Genomic DNA, 15,927 nt, shown 5'->3' with positions numbered 1-15,927 from the left:
GGTGGAGTGGCCTCGGAGCCCCCAGACAGAGCTCACTCCATTGAAACCATATGGACTAAGAGTAGAGAGTGGTGATTCTTCAAAGGAAAACCAAGGATACCATCACAGGGGAAGAATGAATGAATGGCTGGGCACTGGAACTGTATACATTCACCCCAGCAGTTAAAAGAATGAAAAGTCACCTCCCTCATTCTGGATCGCATACCTCTATTAATGCAGCCCAGGTCCACAGCCTCGCCTCACACTGATGACTTATACCAGATATTCAGGCGGATGTCCAGTGCTGCTTGGCCTCATCTTCCTCATCCCCTACAACGTCAGGGGTGCAAACATGCAGGTGGGTCCTCCCTGTTCACCTCTGTCCCAAGCACAGTGAGGCTTCTAGGCGCACAGAGACGAGCAAGACCAGGCCTACCTCTCCTCCACCTTCGCTGAGTCATCCTCCCTCCCTCTCTCTGCTCACAGAGTCAAAGTGACTCAAAGGAGGCAGCTTAGGCCCAGAAGCAAATTTTACCACCACCATGGATGGCACAAACCCAGGCTAGAACCAGCACTTTGGAGGGCAAAGCAAGCCCTATTGTCTCTTCACAGAGTTGGATTGTTTGCCCCGAAAGGGTTTATCAGAAACCATCTGATTTGTCAGAAACCAGGAATTTGGTATGCAATGTGTGTGCATATGTAAATAACAACAACAACAAAATCTGCCCACCGACCAAAGAACTCTCAGTCCACAGGGCTGCCAGACATAGTGAGATTTCTAAGACCAAAGCTCTAAAAGCAGAGGATGTTTGGATATAACCTTTGAATTCTAGTACAATTGGATCATGTGACAGATGAGTAAACTGAGGCTCAGAGGGGCCCTGGCATACAACCACCCCAAGGTCACACAGCAAGTGAGTGGCAGGGTGACCTTCAGAATTTAGTCTTCTGACAGCTTGTCTCTCCCGCCCTGCTAGCGTCTTTGCTTGAGTGAGCACAGAGGTTGCAGGGTGGGGAAAAGTTGTTTACTTTCATTTTGTAATCGGCCGAAATGCAAGGTTGGGGCTGGGAAGGATGGAACAGTCCAGGGGATTACCCCTATTAATTCATTTGACAAATATCTATTAAGTGCCTACTGCATACTTGGCTCTGTGCTGGGGGCTGGAAACACAATTTGGGGGGCAGGGGAGCAACGGCTGCTCTCGGAGTTTTCAGTGTGGAGTGGGGGCGAGGAGGGGCAGAGACACCAACCCAAGCATCACACAAGTTCATACACATTACAGGCACGGCAAGTGCCAGGAAGACAGGATGTTTACCAGCACATTCCACAGGCATCCACAGACATGGGGGTGTGGACGGGCTTCCCAGAGGAAGTGACATTTCAGCTGAGCTAGTATGACATTTTCACAGGGGCTTACAGTAAGTGCTGCGAGGACAGCCTGTCCCCCAACCACCCACCACCTCACTGAACTCCCGCTGCAGCCACCCGCATTCCCTGAGCCTTCCAGGAAGCTTCCAGTAGCTGTCTCCTGACTCCCCGGATGACATACTTTGGGCACTCGGAGGCCGATGATCTAACACCGTTACCCAGGCGAGACACGGGCACGTGGAGCAGGATGGCCTCCCCAGAGAAGAATTTGGACGCCACCTCGGCTCTTCCCCTCAGCATCCACGTGGGGAAGAAAGTTCTAATGGGGTTTACCCTTCCAAATGTCCCAGGGCGATGCCAACTTTCCAGCCTGTTGCTCCCTCCCCAGGCTGGAACCCAACTCCTTCCCGGCCCCCTGCCTGGCAACCTCACCCTCAGGCCCAAGGCAACAGCCCACCTCCTCCCAGGCTGAACGCCAGGTCTGTGGCTTCTAGATCTTTATCACCCGGCGCTGTTGACATGTTGACATCTACCTTAGATGGCCTTCGGCATCTGCTGGTGCCTGATAGTCACCACGCTCTCCCACTCACTAGCTCTGTGACCTTGGGCAAGTTACTTAACTTCTCTGGGCTTCCACTTCCTTCTCTAAAATGAGAACAATGGACAATCCTTAAGGATTGTTACAGGTTAAATGACATCTGGCACATAACAGTCCCTGTTGCACACTAAAGCATTCAGTATACGACGGATATGTCATCTGTAACCACCCCATGGGTTGCATATGATGCCGCACAATTACTATATTAAGCCTTGACTGCTACAGAGTGTCTTCTAACCTGTCTGCACTTCCCACCGCTTTGTGTGCGCGCAGGACTCCCCAAGACCCGCTTTCGCCCGCTCTCTACCCGGGGACAGAGCGGGCGGGAGGCGGGGGGCAGGGCAGGGTGCGCGGCGCTCGGCGCACGGCCCGCACGGCACCCGGCACCCGGCGTCCCGCCGCTGCACCCAGCCCCTTCCGCGCCAAGGCGGCCCGGGGTGCTCGCAGCGCGGCTTCTGGGAACTGACGCCTGGCGGCCCGTGCGCACAGCCCGAGGGCCGCGCGGAGCGGCGAGTGACTCAGCGGGGGCGTGTGCAGGCTGCGCCCGGCAGGGGCGGGACGTTTGCACTCGCCCCGGCCCCTTCTGGCGATAAAGGCGGCCCCCCGCGCGCTCGGCTCCACCCTGCCTCCCCGAACTCCAGCCGTCCCGCGTGCAGCTGTGTCCCGACTCCAGCCACTCCAGCTCGCCATGGATCCCAACTGCTCCTGCGCCGCGGGTAAGGGGCCTGCCCGGGGCTGGGAAGGCCTGGGGTAGATTGCAGAGCGGGAGATGCAATTCCTGGCCCCTCTTTCTTGCTCTTAGCACTCAGTTTCAGGGCACTGATTGCCCCTTCCCAAAGCATATTCGTATGTCTTTCTCTGCATTCTAAGCGATTCGGAGCCCCTGCTTTACCGATAAGGAGATCGGAGTATTAACTCAAGTTCCCAGGAGTTGGTTGTGGAACAGAGGCACTTGGACGCAGGGCTCCTAGCAGACAGTCCCGCGTTCCGACGTGCAGGGACCCTTCTCACCTCCGTCTTCCTTCTTACAGGCGAATCCTGCACCTGTGCCAGCTCCTGCAAATGCAAAGAGTGCAAATGCACCTCCTGCAAGAAGAGTGAGTGGGGTCCTTTCTTCCCTCTACCCCCGCACTGCCCTCCAGCCTGTCCCCAGCCCTCTACACCACCCTCAGGGGAATTTACGCAGGCTGGGGATGCCGCATCCTTGTGGAAGTCGGCGCCTGTTGGGCGATCCCTGTTAGGGCGGGCAGGAATCCTTATTCCCTGTGTCCCTAGTGCTCATCTTTGCCGCCTCTTCTCCCTCCCCAGGCTGCTGCTCCTGCTGCCCCGTGGGCTGTGCCAAGTGTGCCCAGGGCTGCGTCTGCAGAGGGGCATCGGACAAGTGCAGCTGCTGCGCCTGAGGCCAGGAGAGCCCAGCTCCCAGATGTGAATAGAGGGACGTGCACAAACCTGGATTTTTTTTGATACCTCTCTGACCCCATTTGCTACATTCCTTTTTCTATGAAACACGTGAATGATAATAAAACACTTTTGACTTGATTCTGACTCTGGTTGTCTTTGTGCGCCTTGGAAATAAGGGACTGGGGGCGGGGCGGGGGGACTGAACTGGGTGGGCAGAGACCTGGGCTCTGGATGGGAATGTCAGCCCCTAACAGTCTGAGTGCCTTCAGGCAAGCCAGGTGACCTCACTGAGCTTCATCTTCTAGACAACAGAATGGCATTGTGCCAGGTCATGGGGGGTGGGAGGGACAGATAGAGGATCTCCTCATGTTCTCATGTCGAGGGCTCATGGCACAGAAACTTCCCCATCCCTCGTTTTCATTCTCTGATTTCCCTGCCCAACTTTTGTTCCTCTGATTTGAGGCTTGAAAGTGACTAACCAGTTGCTAGCTTCTCATCTGGGGCCTCTCAAACGCCCATGAATGTGGTGAATGACCAATTTATTTTTTCTATCAGTCATAGACTTAAACTCTGGAAAAATAAAATGAGTTAATGAGAAACTGAAATTTAAGAAGACACAAAATATAAAACCCATTTTTTTAGATTCAACACAAAAATTTCAATAAATATATAAAGAACATATAAAAAAATAAAAGAATTGCAAACATTGCGTATTTGTTCAATGATGTGCACTGCAGACTGGAAACAGCAGGCTGGCCCCGGGGTGTGGCCCACACACCTTGAGCAGCCCTGGCCAGGGCAGTCCCACAAGGAACCATCAGTCTTGAGTTGCCCAGGGCCACTGACAGGACACTTGCTGACCCTGAGAGCTCCCTCTTGTGACTTGGCCCTGAATCTGCAAGTTCCTCCCAAGGTCAGGCTGAATTTGGGCCTCTCTCAAAGTCCAGCCCTTGGTGACTTCAGACCAGCAGAGGGTTGGGCCGGGATTTGGAGGGAACTGCCCAGCATTTTCCTGGCGAGATGAAGCGTGTGTGATCACTGGTTCCAGATGAAGGGCTTCATGTCTGCCCATGCCGGGTGGTGGCAGCTTCTGCAGTTTGGAGGGTGGGGTGGTGCTCATTGGGAAGGGGTGAGGCCCTGGTGACTTGTAATTAAAACCAACAGTTGGTCCCCTTGGCTACTTGTTGAGGGAGTGCTATTTGATGTTCAATCAAAGAGAAAGATGAGCATCTTGGCCCAGGCAGCAGGAACACACTTGCCCGAAGGGGCCCTTTGGAAAGAAATCGGCCTGTGTGAAGTGCATGGGTTGTGGTATCAAGCAGTCCTGCTTCACTGCTCACTTCACTTCTTGCTGTGTGGCCTGGGCAAGTCACTGAACCTCTCTGAGCCTCTCTTGCCTCATTTGTAGGAAAAAGATTGTATCTCTTTGCAGTGATTAAATAGGAGTGGCCTGACTCCTGGCTAGGGCTTACCAAACAATGGCCATTATGATCACTCTATCTACATGGACCTTCTTGGAGAGAGACTCTGTCTCAACAACCTCTTGGAAGAAAAACTGTCCGGGGCGAATTACTGTGGGTTGGAGGCTGGGCGGGGAGTGAAGCCTTGCTGATTGTGTAGCAGGGGGGTGTGGATGACTTCCTGCACGAAGCCCTCTGGAACCAAAATGCTGCCACAGCATTTGAACAAACACGAGCCTTTCCAATTATTCATATCATTTGAACTTCACATTACCAGTGGGAGAGTGAATGCACAGGGGCTAAAGTGACTGTGTCCCTTCCAGAGTGGTGAAGCAACCTGCTCAAGGTCACGCCGCTCAGAAGTCAGAGGTCTGAATCTAGGTTATAGCTGGCCTCTCACCCTAACCACATCTGCCAGATCACGATGTCACAGGATGCTAAACCCTGCCTCTTAGAGCTCAGAGCTGGGAGGGCCCGTGGTGAGTTAGCCCAATTGTGCCCCTGGCTTGACGGCTGGGCAACTGACGCCCAGAGAGGTCACAGAGCTGTGCAGAGGGGTCTGACAGCCAGCTCAGTGCTCTTCCCCCAGCTGCCTCTGTGCCAGATTTTCAGTGTCCCTGTCTTTTACATGACATGGTGGCATAGAGTGGTGGTTGAGGGCATGAGGGTACACCCTGGCTGTGTCACTTATACTTGTGTGACACAAGCTCTCTGTGGCTCAGTCTCCCTCACTGTAAAAGGGGCCTAATAATAGGGTCTGGTTTATAGGAGGAAATGAGTTACTGCATATAAAGAACTTGGAATGGGGCCTGGCAAGGGATGAGTCGTCTATAATACTAGCTACGATTTTATTATCTTTATTCATAGCATGGGGGCATTTTTCTACCTCCAGACCCATTAGCCAGTCCAGTCCTGTTGTGCCTGTGAGTCTTCTATTGTCCTCATCAACTACCCGAGCATGTTAACTGTGGTCCACAGAGAGTCGTTCACTCTTCCCACAAAATGGTGATCACCACTGGATGTATAAAACCATGAACAAGACAGTCCATGCTCTTATGGCACATATAGACTGATGTCTTCCTCTTCTGCTACTGCATCGCCAGCATTTTACTTAACATGTTTCCTTTAAGTGATTCATATTAATATTTTCCCAAATATATATACATTACTCATGGTTCCCCAGAGAAACAGAACTCAAAATGTATATAGATAAATAGAAAGAGATTTATTTTAAGAAATTGGCTCATGTAATTGTAGGGCTGGCTGGTCTGAGATTTGTAAGGCTGGCCCACAGCCTGGATTTCCGTCCAGAGTTAATGTTGCGGTCTTTAATCTGAAGGCAGTTTGGAGGTGGAATCCCTTCGTCTTTTAGGAAGGCAGTCTTTTCTCTCAAGGCCTTCGACTGATTAGCTGAGGCCCACCCACATCATGAAGGGTGATCTGCTTTCCTCAAAATCTACTGATTTAAATGGTAATCACATTTTATAAATAACTTCGCAGCAACATCTATACTGGTGTTTGACCAAGTGACTGGGTACTACAACCTAGCTACGTTAACACAGAACACTAACCATCACAGTCTACCTCTTGTTAATTTGGTACATACACACATCTCCTTAAACCATATTTAATGTCCAAATAAAGGCAAAAGCAAGGTCACACTTGCACGTAACATGGTACAACTGTCCGGTGTACAGCTGAACATACACTATCCCTTTCCCCAGAAGAGGTTTCAAAGTCCTTGGAGGATGTTCCTTGATATCCTATAACTTTATTTAATACTATGCTATAAAGCTAGCAATACTTAAATACAGTGATGTGAAGTTACTACATCCTGTCAGATCAGTGGTGGCATTAGCTGTAGGAAAACAAGCTCAGGGTTTCCCACTGATTCTGCATTATGGTGAGTTGTATAATTATTTCATTATACGTTACAATGTAATAATGATAGAAAGAAAGTGTACAATAAATGTAACGTGCTTGAATCATCCCCAAACCATCCCCACCCGTCCACGGAAAAAGTGTCTTTCATGAAACCAGTCCCTGGTGCCAAAAGGGCTGGGAACCGCTGCCCTAGGGGATCTCCTGTATTCCAGCCATCCCCTTCCTTCCCCCCACCATGGAGTAGCAGTCCAATTTCTTCTTGGTAATCACATTAAATCACCCCAGCAAGTACAGCAACTCCTTTCTTTGCCTGTTGATTCAGAGGCTAGAGGAGCCCAATGTGGCCTGGTAGCAGGTCTTAACTTCCAGTCCAATGGAATCACTGTTTTATCTCCCAGGGGAAGCATTCCTCTCTTTGGAACTAAGGCCTGGAGACCAGCAGTGGGGAGAGGAAACAGAAATTATGTTTATGCAGATCAAGTAAGATTTTAGAAGGCTGACAATCTATTTCACTCCTAGGAACACCATGATCAACTAGCCAACACCACAGGTCTCTCTATAAGTCGGACTCTTCTGCTTTGTGCTGTCCATGACAACAGCCATGCCCACTTTGCAACTGACAATTAAGCGCCTTCCCTTGGCCCCTGCCACCCTGGGATCCAGTCATCTCCACTGCATGCAGGATTGCCAATGCAGTGGCAGCAGTTCCCACTGCACTTTCTGACTACAGAGAAGAGCGACCACAGGGCTCTCCAAGGATGCTGGGGCTCCCCTGGAAAACTCATTTCTCACAGTTGAAGCAAAAGGTGTGCCCTCTGGACACCCCCAGGTTGGATAAGCAGATACTACATCATAAATCCTCTCTAACATCTGCTTTACTCAACGTGTAATTAAACGGTAATCACATCAGAAAAAATAATTTCACAGCAACATCTAGACTGATATTGGACAAAGGAATTGGGCACTTTGCCTACCCAAGCTGACATATAAAATTACCTATGACATATATTTAAATGAAAAGCGAATTCTTTATCAATGTAGAAATTAAGACACAATTTTACTTCCAGACATAGCTTACTCTAATATATATTATGTATATATATTTATTTATTTATTTCTCCATCATTTTTCAAGCTGTCTGGGGTTGAGCTTGAGGTTTGCCCCTGTTTGAAAGATTTTAAGCAGTACAGTGGTGTTGAGGACATATTTAAACCAAAAGAAATCTTTATCCTTTCCCTATTCCTTTCTTTGAAAAGCTGACTGGATTCAGATACACTGGTACTATTGTCTAGCTCTATAACCTTAGGCAAGTTAACTAAACTTGTGCCTTAGTTTTCCTATTAGAAAATGGGTTCATAACTATTTCTCTTTTATTGGTCTTGGGAGGGGTTCGAAAAACTAAAATGACTAAACAGACTAATACAGACTAGCTGTTGTGTCATAGGAATATTGAAAGGTAAGTCACCGCTTTTCTTGCTTCCTTATTTAATGCAGGGTCTGCACATCCCCTAAAATGATCCCTCCCTTGGGGGCATCTGGCGTTTTCAGGCCGATATCCTGGAGCGGTGTGGGCAGGGTGGGCTGCAGGGGAGCCCTTGGAGAATGTTACAGAAGGAGGACCCAGACAAAGGTTCCAACACATCCCCCTAGGCATGGAGAATGAAAGGGGGCGAGGAAGAGCCCTGTGTTCCCCGTTGCTGTGTACAGGAAGAACCCGCAGGACCGCAGTGAGGATACGGACAGGACAGTGCAGGGCAGCAGGTGGGGGGACGGGGCGGGGGATGCAAAGGTCACATCCACCGCCTGTGTTCTGCACACCACTCCCTCGCCGCGCTCCCTCGCTCCTTCGATCTAGGGACGTGAGCACGAAGCTGGGGTTGCACCCGGACTCAGGGAAAGGTGACGGGCAGCCTGGGGGCTGGAGATGGGGCTGTCACGACGATCAGGGGCTGGGTTCCCGGAAGTTTCTGGGCGGGAGTGGCCGGTCACCTCGGGGAAATTGGGAAAGGCGGGCGGGACAGCAGGGACACGGTGTACCGCCGGGCGCAAAGCCCCTCCCGCGTGAGCGGGCGTCACATGAGCCGCCCCCGCGATGCGCACCAGGGGAGCTCAGGGACTCTTCGCCCGGCCCGCCCGCTGCGCACAGCCGGGCCCGGACCGCGGGCCGGGTGCAAAGGGGGCGGGGCCTCTGCGCCCGGGGCCTCCCCGGACTATAATGGGGACCGCGGCTCCCGGGCTCCACCGCGCCTTCCACCCACACGACTGACCCTTCGCCTCTCGCTTGGGAACTGCAGCCTCCCCCACCCCGGCTCGAAATGGACCCCAACTGCTCCTGCTCCCCAGGTAAGGGACGCCGGGCTCTGAGCTGAGGTGGACTCCTTCACGCAGTGCTCTCCTGGCCAGGCTAGGGGAGCATTCCCGTCCTGCCTACGAGCCTCCCAGAGCGGAGGGGACTGAGGCTCCAGGCGGAGCTGCTCCGCGGCACCCGGGTGGTCTGGGCAGGCAGGACGGGCGGAAGGCAGGGACGTCGCCTCCTCAGGCCTCCTGCGCGGGTCTGCAGCCTGGGCCCTTCCTTGCGCGTTGGAAACAGGAGGGGAGAGAAGACGGGGCTTCGCTTCCTCTGCCCTGGGTGGCAGAGGGGCTCTGAGTGCTGGCGCCGCACAGAGGAGGGGGCACCGGAGAGTGACTGCCCGACTGCTGTGCCTTGTGCCTCTCACTCAGTGCTCACTGCCTGTCGCTGTCGTCCTTGCAGGTGGCTCCTGCAGCTGCCCTGGCTCCTGCACGTGCAAACAGTGCAAATGCGCGTCCTGCAAGAAGAGTGAGTGCGGGGCCTTCCCTGGGAATCTGGGGCCGTGGCTAAGGTTGGGAGGGAACCCAGAGCCGATTCTGAGTGTCATATTTCTGGAAACTGACCTTCCTTTTCCCTGTGGGCTATGTGATTCCGTCTCTGGGCTTTCTGCTCTGAACTCAGATGGGTCAGGAGAAACTTTTTCTCTTGAAACACGAAGCCCAAAGGCACTCCTTATTGTTCCAGAACAGAGCTGTGCCATCCTAAAAAAAAAACCTCTTCCAGGGCTGGGGGCAGAGCTTGTGCCGGGCCTGCAGTTGAGGCAGGAGGAGCCTGGTCAAGTCTGCTGTGACCTGTCCCTGTCCCCTTTCTTCCCCAGGCTGCTGCTCCTGCTGCCCCGTGGGCTGTGCCAAGTGTGCCCAGGGCTGCGTCTGCAGAGGGGCATCAGACAAGTGCAGCTGCTGTGCCTGATGGTGGGAAAGCCCAGCTCCCAGATGGAAATAGAGGGACGTGCACAAACCTGAATTTTTTTTTTTGATACCTCCCTGACCCATTTGCTACATTCCTTTTTCTATGAAACATGTGAATGATAATAAAACACTTTTGACTTCATTCTGACTCTGGTTGTCTTTGTGCGCCTTGGAAATAAGAGACTGAGGTGAGGGACTGGACTGGGTGGGCAGAGACCTGGGCTCTGGATGGGAGTGTCAGCCCCTGAGTGCCTTCAGGCAAGCCAGGTGACCTCACTGAGCTTCATCTCTAGACAACGGAATGGCATTGTGCCAGGTCATGGGGGGGTGGGAGGGACAGATAGAGAATCTCCTCTGTTCTCATGTCGAGGGCTGATGGTCCAGAAACTTCCCCATCCCTCATTTTTATTCTCTGATTTCCCTGCGCAACTTCAGTTCCTTGTTGGATTTGAGGCCTGAAAGTGACTATAGGGGGTGGAACCAACTCCGCAGTTGCCTGAGTTCTCCTACCCAGGGCTTCTCAAACTCCACAGTGAAGGAACAGATTTTGTTTCCTATCCATTACAGACTTAAATCCTTGCTAAATAAAATGTTAACTTTGGAAATAATGAAATCAAACACAATATAAAACCCATTTTTTAGATTCAACAGGAAAAAGTCTGATAAATATATGAGGAAACAGGAAAATTAAAGATTTACAAACTCTGCACGTATGGTCATCAATGATGTGCACTGCAGACTGGAAACAGCAGGCTGGCCCCGGGGTGTGGCCCACACACCTTGAGCAGCCCTGGCCAGGGCAGTCCCACAAGGAACCATCAGTCTTGAGTTGCCCAGGGCCACTGACAGGACACTTACTGACCCTGAGAGCTCCCTCTTGTGACTTGGCCCTGAATCTTTGCAAGTTTCTCCCAAGGTCAGGCTGAATTTGGGCCTCTCTCAAAGTCCAGCCCTTGGTGACTTCAGACCAGCAGAGGGTTGGGCGGGGATTTGGAGGGAACTGCCCAGCATTTTCCTGGCGAGATGAAGCGTGTGTGATCACTGGTTCCAGATGAAGGGCTTCATGTCTGCCCATGCCGGGTGGTGGCAGCTTCTGCAGTTTGGAGGGTGGGGTGGTGCTCACTGGGAAGCGGTGAGGCCCTGGTGACTTGCAATGAAAGCCAGTGGCTGGTTCCCTGGCTGTTTGCTCAGAGAGTGCTATCTGATGTTCAGTCAAAGAGGAAGATGAGGTTCCTGGCCTAAAAGTCAGGACCAGGCTCACCTGTCGGTTCCCAGTTGAAGATTTCAGGAGTCAGCATGTGGCAAGGGCATGGGTTTTGGTGTCAGGCAGTCCTGATACAGCCCCCTTCACCACTTACTGGCTGCGTGGCCTGGGCAAGTTGCTGAAACTCCCTAGTTCCTCATTTGTAGAAAGGAGATTATAGCTCAGTGTAGGGATTAAATAAGAAAGTGGCTTGGCTCCTGGCTAGGGCTTAACGAAAAGTGGTGCCTATGATCATTCTCTCCACATTGACTCACTTGGAGAAGGAACTGTGTTAAATCCCAGCACGGTCCTGGAGAAAGGCTCACAGGTGTGAAGTGTTGCTCTGGCTGGAAACTGGGAATGGCAACCTGGCTGATCCAGTGCCAGGAGGAGTGTGGATGACCTCAACCTCTGGGGATAAAGTCTCCTTCCATAAGATGTGGCCACGGCATTTGAGCAGAGATAAAAGACTTTCCCATCCTTCATGTCATTGCATCTTCATGAATGACAGCCACAGGCCTAATGACTGGGATGGCAAATGTGCAGGGACTGCAGTAATTTTGTCTCTTTCAGAGTAGTTAAGTGACCTGCGCAGGGTCTCACAGCTCAGAAGGAAAGAGATGAAAGAACTTATGATACAGGTGGCCCCATGCCCTTGCCCTTGCCACAGCTGCAGATCATGTCACTGGGTGCTAAACGCTGCCCATCTTGCTTCAAAGATAAAAAGACCATGTGGAATGTACCAGGTTTGCTCTTGGCTTGAGAGATGGGAACTGAACCCGAAAGAGGTCACAGAGCAATGCAGAGGGATCTGACGGCCAGCTCAGTGCTCGTCCCACAGCTGCCTCTGTGCCCGATTTTCAGTGTCCTCATCTTTCATGTGACTTGGTGGCATAGGGTGATGGGTGATGGCAGGATGCTGCAGTCACCTCATTAGGGCAAATACCACCTCTGTTACTTTTAGCTGCAATGACACAACCTCTCTGTATCTCAGTCTCAACAGTACAAGGGGCATAATAGTAGCCTCTGGCTTGTTGTATTAAATGATGTAATACATATAAGGAACTTAAAATGATGCCTGGCAAGTGGTCAGTGTTCTAGAATGTTAGCAATTGCTTAAATACTATGATGTGTAATGAAAAATGCATTATTAATAGCTATTACTTTTTGAATCACTATACATAGGGGATATTTATTTGTGCACAAAGCAGCCAGGCCTGGTGTGCTTCGCCACGTACTCCATATTGTTCTCATATGCCACGTGCACATGTGACCTACGGGCCAAAGAGTGCCATTACTCTTCCCACATCATTTCAACCAATAATAAGGCTATAGAGCTATGAGCAAGATTCTGTGCCTTGTGTCAGATACAGAAAAGTGACAGCTATTTCTGCTACCACCTACACCACATTTTACTTAACATTTTACGCTGAAACGATTAAAATTTTCTTAAATATATTGTTATGAAGAGGAAACTCTATACCATCACTGAGAATAAAAATCAGTCTTCTATATATAGAGGAAAGCAAGAAAATTATACATGTGTGCATATGTGTACACACATAAACATTACATGCAGCATTGCTTTTGTCACTGCCCATGGCTGAGCTGGTGCCTTGCTATTTCCAGCGATAGAGAAGTGCTGAAGACATACCAGGGCCAGAGGAAGGTTCTTTATCTTAAGAAATAACTGGATTCAATTCAGTATACAACTCCTAACTCTGAGACGTTAAGCAAGCTGCTTGCAATCTTTTGGTTGTTTGTCTGATTTGTAAAACAGGCTCATAAGTAGTATTTCCCTTTAGGATTGTAGTAAAAGTTCAAAGAACAAAAGCGACTTAAAAGGGACTTGCACTGACTAAATGTTATGTAATAGTCAGGAATATTGAAAAGAAATACCACTTGTCTCGCGTGTTTATTTAATGCAGAGTCTGCATATCACCTAAAGTGATGCCTCCTTTGGGAACATCCCAGAGTTTCCAAACGGCCGTCATGGAGTGGGGCGCTGGGCTGGGCTATGGAGAGACCATGGAGAATTATACGCAAAGGCGTGGACAAATGTGTCCACAAGTCCCTGCAGTCGTGGGGATTGGAAAGGAGAGAGAGGCAGATTCATGTGTTTGCCGTGTTGCTGTGCACAGGAGCAACAAGTCCAGGGTACCCATGTGTGCATAGGGACAGGCAATGTGGAGGGGTGGGAAGAAGCAGAAGTCACATACATCCACAGCCTGTCCTTTGCACACAACTCGCTTGCCACGCTAACCCGCTGCCGCCGATGCGAGACGTGAGCATGAGGCTGGGTTTGCACACAGACCCCGGGAAAGGCGAAGCAGAGGACGTGAGACAAGGTGGTGGGTGGGGTGGGGGGACCGCCAGGACCACAAGGATGGGGTCTCAGGACGCTCGGGGCCAGGGGTGGCTGGTGATCTCGGGGAAATTGGAAGGGCCGGCAGGACAGCCGGGACGCCGTGTGCAGCCAGGCACAAAGCCCCTCCGAGGCAACCGGGCGCCAAAGTAGCGGTCCCAGCAGTGCGCACCTAGCGGAGCTCGCGGATCCTGCGCCCGGCGCGGCCGCTGCGCACAGCCGGGCCGGGACCGCGGGCCGCGCTGACTCGGCGGGGCGGGTGCAAAGGGGGCGGGGCCTCTGCGCCCGGGCCTCCCGGACTATAAAGGCACCGCGGGCTCCTGCGCTCCACCGCGCCTTCCACCTGCCCTACAGCCTGATCGCCTCTCGCTTGGGAACTGCAGCTCGGCTCGAAATGGACCCCAACTGCTCCTGCGCCACTGGTAAGAGACACCGACTTTCTCGTCCTTAGAGTACCCATTTCCCGGCTACAGGCAGGACAGATGGTCCTAGGAGTGGAGATCTCGTTTTGAGTTCTGGCTGAAGTGGACTCCTTTGGTTTGTAGTTCTAGTGCTTTCCCTCTTGCCAAGCGCCTTCAGCACCCCTGAGAGCATTGCCATTCCCAGTGCTTCCCGTTTCAGAGATGGGAGGACTCAGGCTTGCACCGTCCACATCAGTTGTTCGGGGACTGCTAGGCTGAGCCCCAGTACTCTGTCCAGCATTTGAGTTGTCTTGGCTGGATGGGAGACAGGGGACATTGCCTTTTCAGGATTAAGGACATAAGGGCCGTCCTAGCCTGTGGGGACACAAGTGAGGTTACACATCATTGGGCTGTGAGTGGGACAGGAGCAGCCAGGTCTAGCCTTGCACTCATTCCGAGCATTTGTTGAGCAACTGTCACATTATTGCTCACTGCCTTTCTCTTTTCCCTACAGGTGGCTCCTGCACCTGCCCTGGCTCCTGCACGTGCAAAGAGTGCAAATGTGCGTCCTGCAAGAAGAGTGAGTGCGGGGCCTTCCCTGGGAATCTGGGGGCTGGGCTGAGTCAGAGGAGGGGACCCAGAGCTCAGCAGACAGGAACAGGCCAATGACCAGCTTCCCTGCACCCCCTTCCCCTAGAACTGATTCAGGAAGAACTTTAGACATGGTTCATTTGCAGCCTTCATTCTTAGAATAGGGAAACTGAGGCCAAGAGAGTGCACCAGCCTGTCAAGCGCAGATCTGATACTTGAGGACTTTCCTCACGCAAATGCACGGTTCTGGGAGGCTGGCTTTCCATTGCCCACCTGGGCCCCGTCACTGCGTTTCCAGTCCTATGCACTCCTCTGGGCTCAGGTAGGGCTGGACATCTTTTGCATAGAAAGATTCTCACCCCAAAGATCCACCAGTTGTCTCTTGATAGAGCATGCCATCCTGAACTAAAGGCCATCTAGGGCTGGGGACAGATCTTGTGCCAGGCCTGCTAATGGGGCAGGGAGTGTCTGGTCAAGTCTCCTCTGACCTCTCATCTCCCCTTCTTCCCCAGGCTGCTGCTCCTGCTGCCCCGTGGGCTGTGCCAAGTGTGCCCAGGGCTGCGTCTGCAGAGGGGCGTCGAACAAGTGCAGCTGCTGCGCCTGATGTCAGGAGAGCCCATCTCCCAGATGGAAATGGAAGAACATGAACAAACCTAGATATTTTTCATGTTGCCCTGACCCATTTCCTGTGGTTCTCTTCATTACTAAATATGTGAACAATAAAAAAAAGTTATTCTGACTCTGGGCTCTTGTGTCCTTCGTATGCCTGGGAAATAAGGGACCCCATGCCTAACAGAACTGGAATGGAGGATTGCATTGAGAGTCTAGAGACCTGGGTGGTGGGACCATGTCTTGTCATCTTACACCCTGAAAGTCTTAAGCGTACTTGTCTCAGGTTACTTTTTCAGCTAAAATGTAATAGCATTATGCCGCATGATATAGGGCATGATAAGATAAAATGAATTACTATGAAAGAACTAAACACTTACTCCATTTTTGTATTCAACAAGGAAAATTTCAGTAAATATATAAAAAATAAAATAATAAAATATCAAAAAATTACAAACACTACATGTTTGTCCCAGGGTGTGCATTGCAGACCAGAAACTGTTTGCAGACTGGCCCCAGTGTGTGGATCACACACCTTCAGAAGCACCGACCTGGACATCCCCACAAGGAATCATCAGTTTTTGTTTGCCCAGTGTCACTGATGGGACTCTTGCTACCCCTGAGAGCTCCCTGCTGTGATTTCCTCCTGAATATTGGAAGCTTCTTCTGCAAGGTCAGGCTGAAATCTGCCCCTCCTTCAAATTCCAGCCCTTGGTTACTTCAACCAGCGAGGTGACCAGAGATGTGGAGGGAATTGCCCAGCAATGTT

The 15,927-nt window shown here is 51.5% G+C and overlaps 3 protein-coding genes across 3 annotated transcripts; all 3 read left to right on the top strand.

The window, feature by feature from the left end:
* The first annotated feature begins 2,550 nt into the window (after nt 1-2,550).
* LOC123625303 (metallothionein-2) lies at nt 2,551-3,485 on the top strand. The gene is made up of 3 exons (XM_045533687.1): nt 2,551-2,662; nt 2,978-3,043; nt 3,255-3,485. Exons 1-3 carry the CDS (start codon nt 2,635-2,637, stop codon nt 3,344-3,346), a joined length of 186 nt encoding a protein of 61 aa, XP_045389643.1. The 5' UTR covers nt 2,551-2,634; the 3' UTR covers nt 3,347-3,485.
* Nucleotides 3,486-8,909: 5,424 nt separating this feature from the next.
* Nucleotides 8,910-10,091, top strand: LOC123625302 (metallothionein-2-like). Its single transcript, XM_045533686.1, has 3 exons — nt 8,910-9,034; nt 9,444-9,509; nt 9,859-10,091. The coding sequence occupies exons 1-3, from the start codon at nt 9,007-9,009 to the stop codon at nt 9,948-9,950; spliced, it is 186 nt and encodes a 61-aa protein (XP_045389642.1). The 5' UTR covers nt 8,910-9,006; the 3' UTR covers nt 9,951-10,091.
* Nucleotides 10,092-13,872: 3,781 nt separating this feature from the next.
* On the top strand, nt 13,873-15,288 carry LOC123625301 (metallothionein-1E-like). The gene is made up of 3 exons (XM_045533685.1): nt 13,873-13,979; nt 14,473-14,538; nt 15,062-15,288. The coding sequence occupies exons 1-3, from the start codon at nt 13,952-13,954 to the stop codon at nt 15,151-15,153; spliced, it is 186 nt and encodes a 61-aa protein (XP_045389641.1). The 5' UTR covers nt 13,873-13,951; the 3' UTR covers nt 15,154-15,288.
* The last annotated feature ends 639 nt before the right edge of the window (nt 15,289-15,927 follow it).

This window comes from Lemur catta, chromosome 20, assembly GCF_020740605.2.
Source record: "Lemur catta isolate mLemCat1 chromosome 20, mLemCat1.pri, whole genome shotgun sequence".
NCBI lineage: Eukaryota > Metazoa > Chordata > Mammalia > Primates > Lemuridae > Lemur > Lemur catta.
This window is presented reverse-complemented; position numbering and strand designations above follow the sequence as displayed.

Coding starts and splice junctions, on each gene's coding strand:
- LOC123625303 (XM_045533687.1), top strand. CDS start 2,635: ATGGATCCCAACTGCTCCTGCGCCGCGG. Junction 2,663..2,977: donor CAACTGCTCCTGCGCCGCGG/GTAAGGGGCCTG, acceptor TCCTTCTTACAG/GCGAATCCTGCACCTGTGCC. Junction 3,044..3,254: donor ATGCACCTCCTGCAAGAAGA/GTGAGTGGGGTC, acceptor CTCCCTCCCCAG/GCTGCTGCTCCTGCTGCCCC.
- LOC123625302 (XM_045533686.1), top strand. CDS start 9,007: ATGGACCCCAACTGCTCCTGCTCCCCAG. Junction 9,035..9,443: donor CAACTGCTCCTGCTCCCCAG/GTAAGGGACGCC, acceptor TCGTCCTTGCAG/GTGGCTCCTGCAGCTGCCCT. Junction 9,510..9,858: donor ATGCGCGTCCTGCAAGAAGA/GTGAGTGCGGGG, acceptor TTTCTTCCCCAG/GCTGCTGCTCCTGCTGCCCC.
- LOC123625301 (XM_045533685.1), top strand. CDS start 13,952: ATGGACCCCAACTGCTCCTGCGCCACTG. Junction 13,980..14,472: donor CAACTGCTCCTGCGCCACTG/GTAAGAGACACC, acceptor TTTTCCCTACAG/GTGGCTCCTGCACCTGCCCT. Junction 14,539..15,061: donor ATGTGCGTCCTGCAAGAAGA/GTGAGTGCGGGG, acceptor CTTCTTCCCCAG/GCTGCTGCTCCTGCTGCCCC.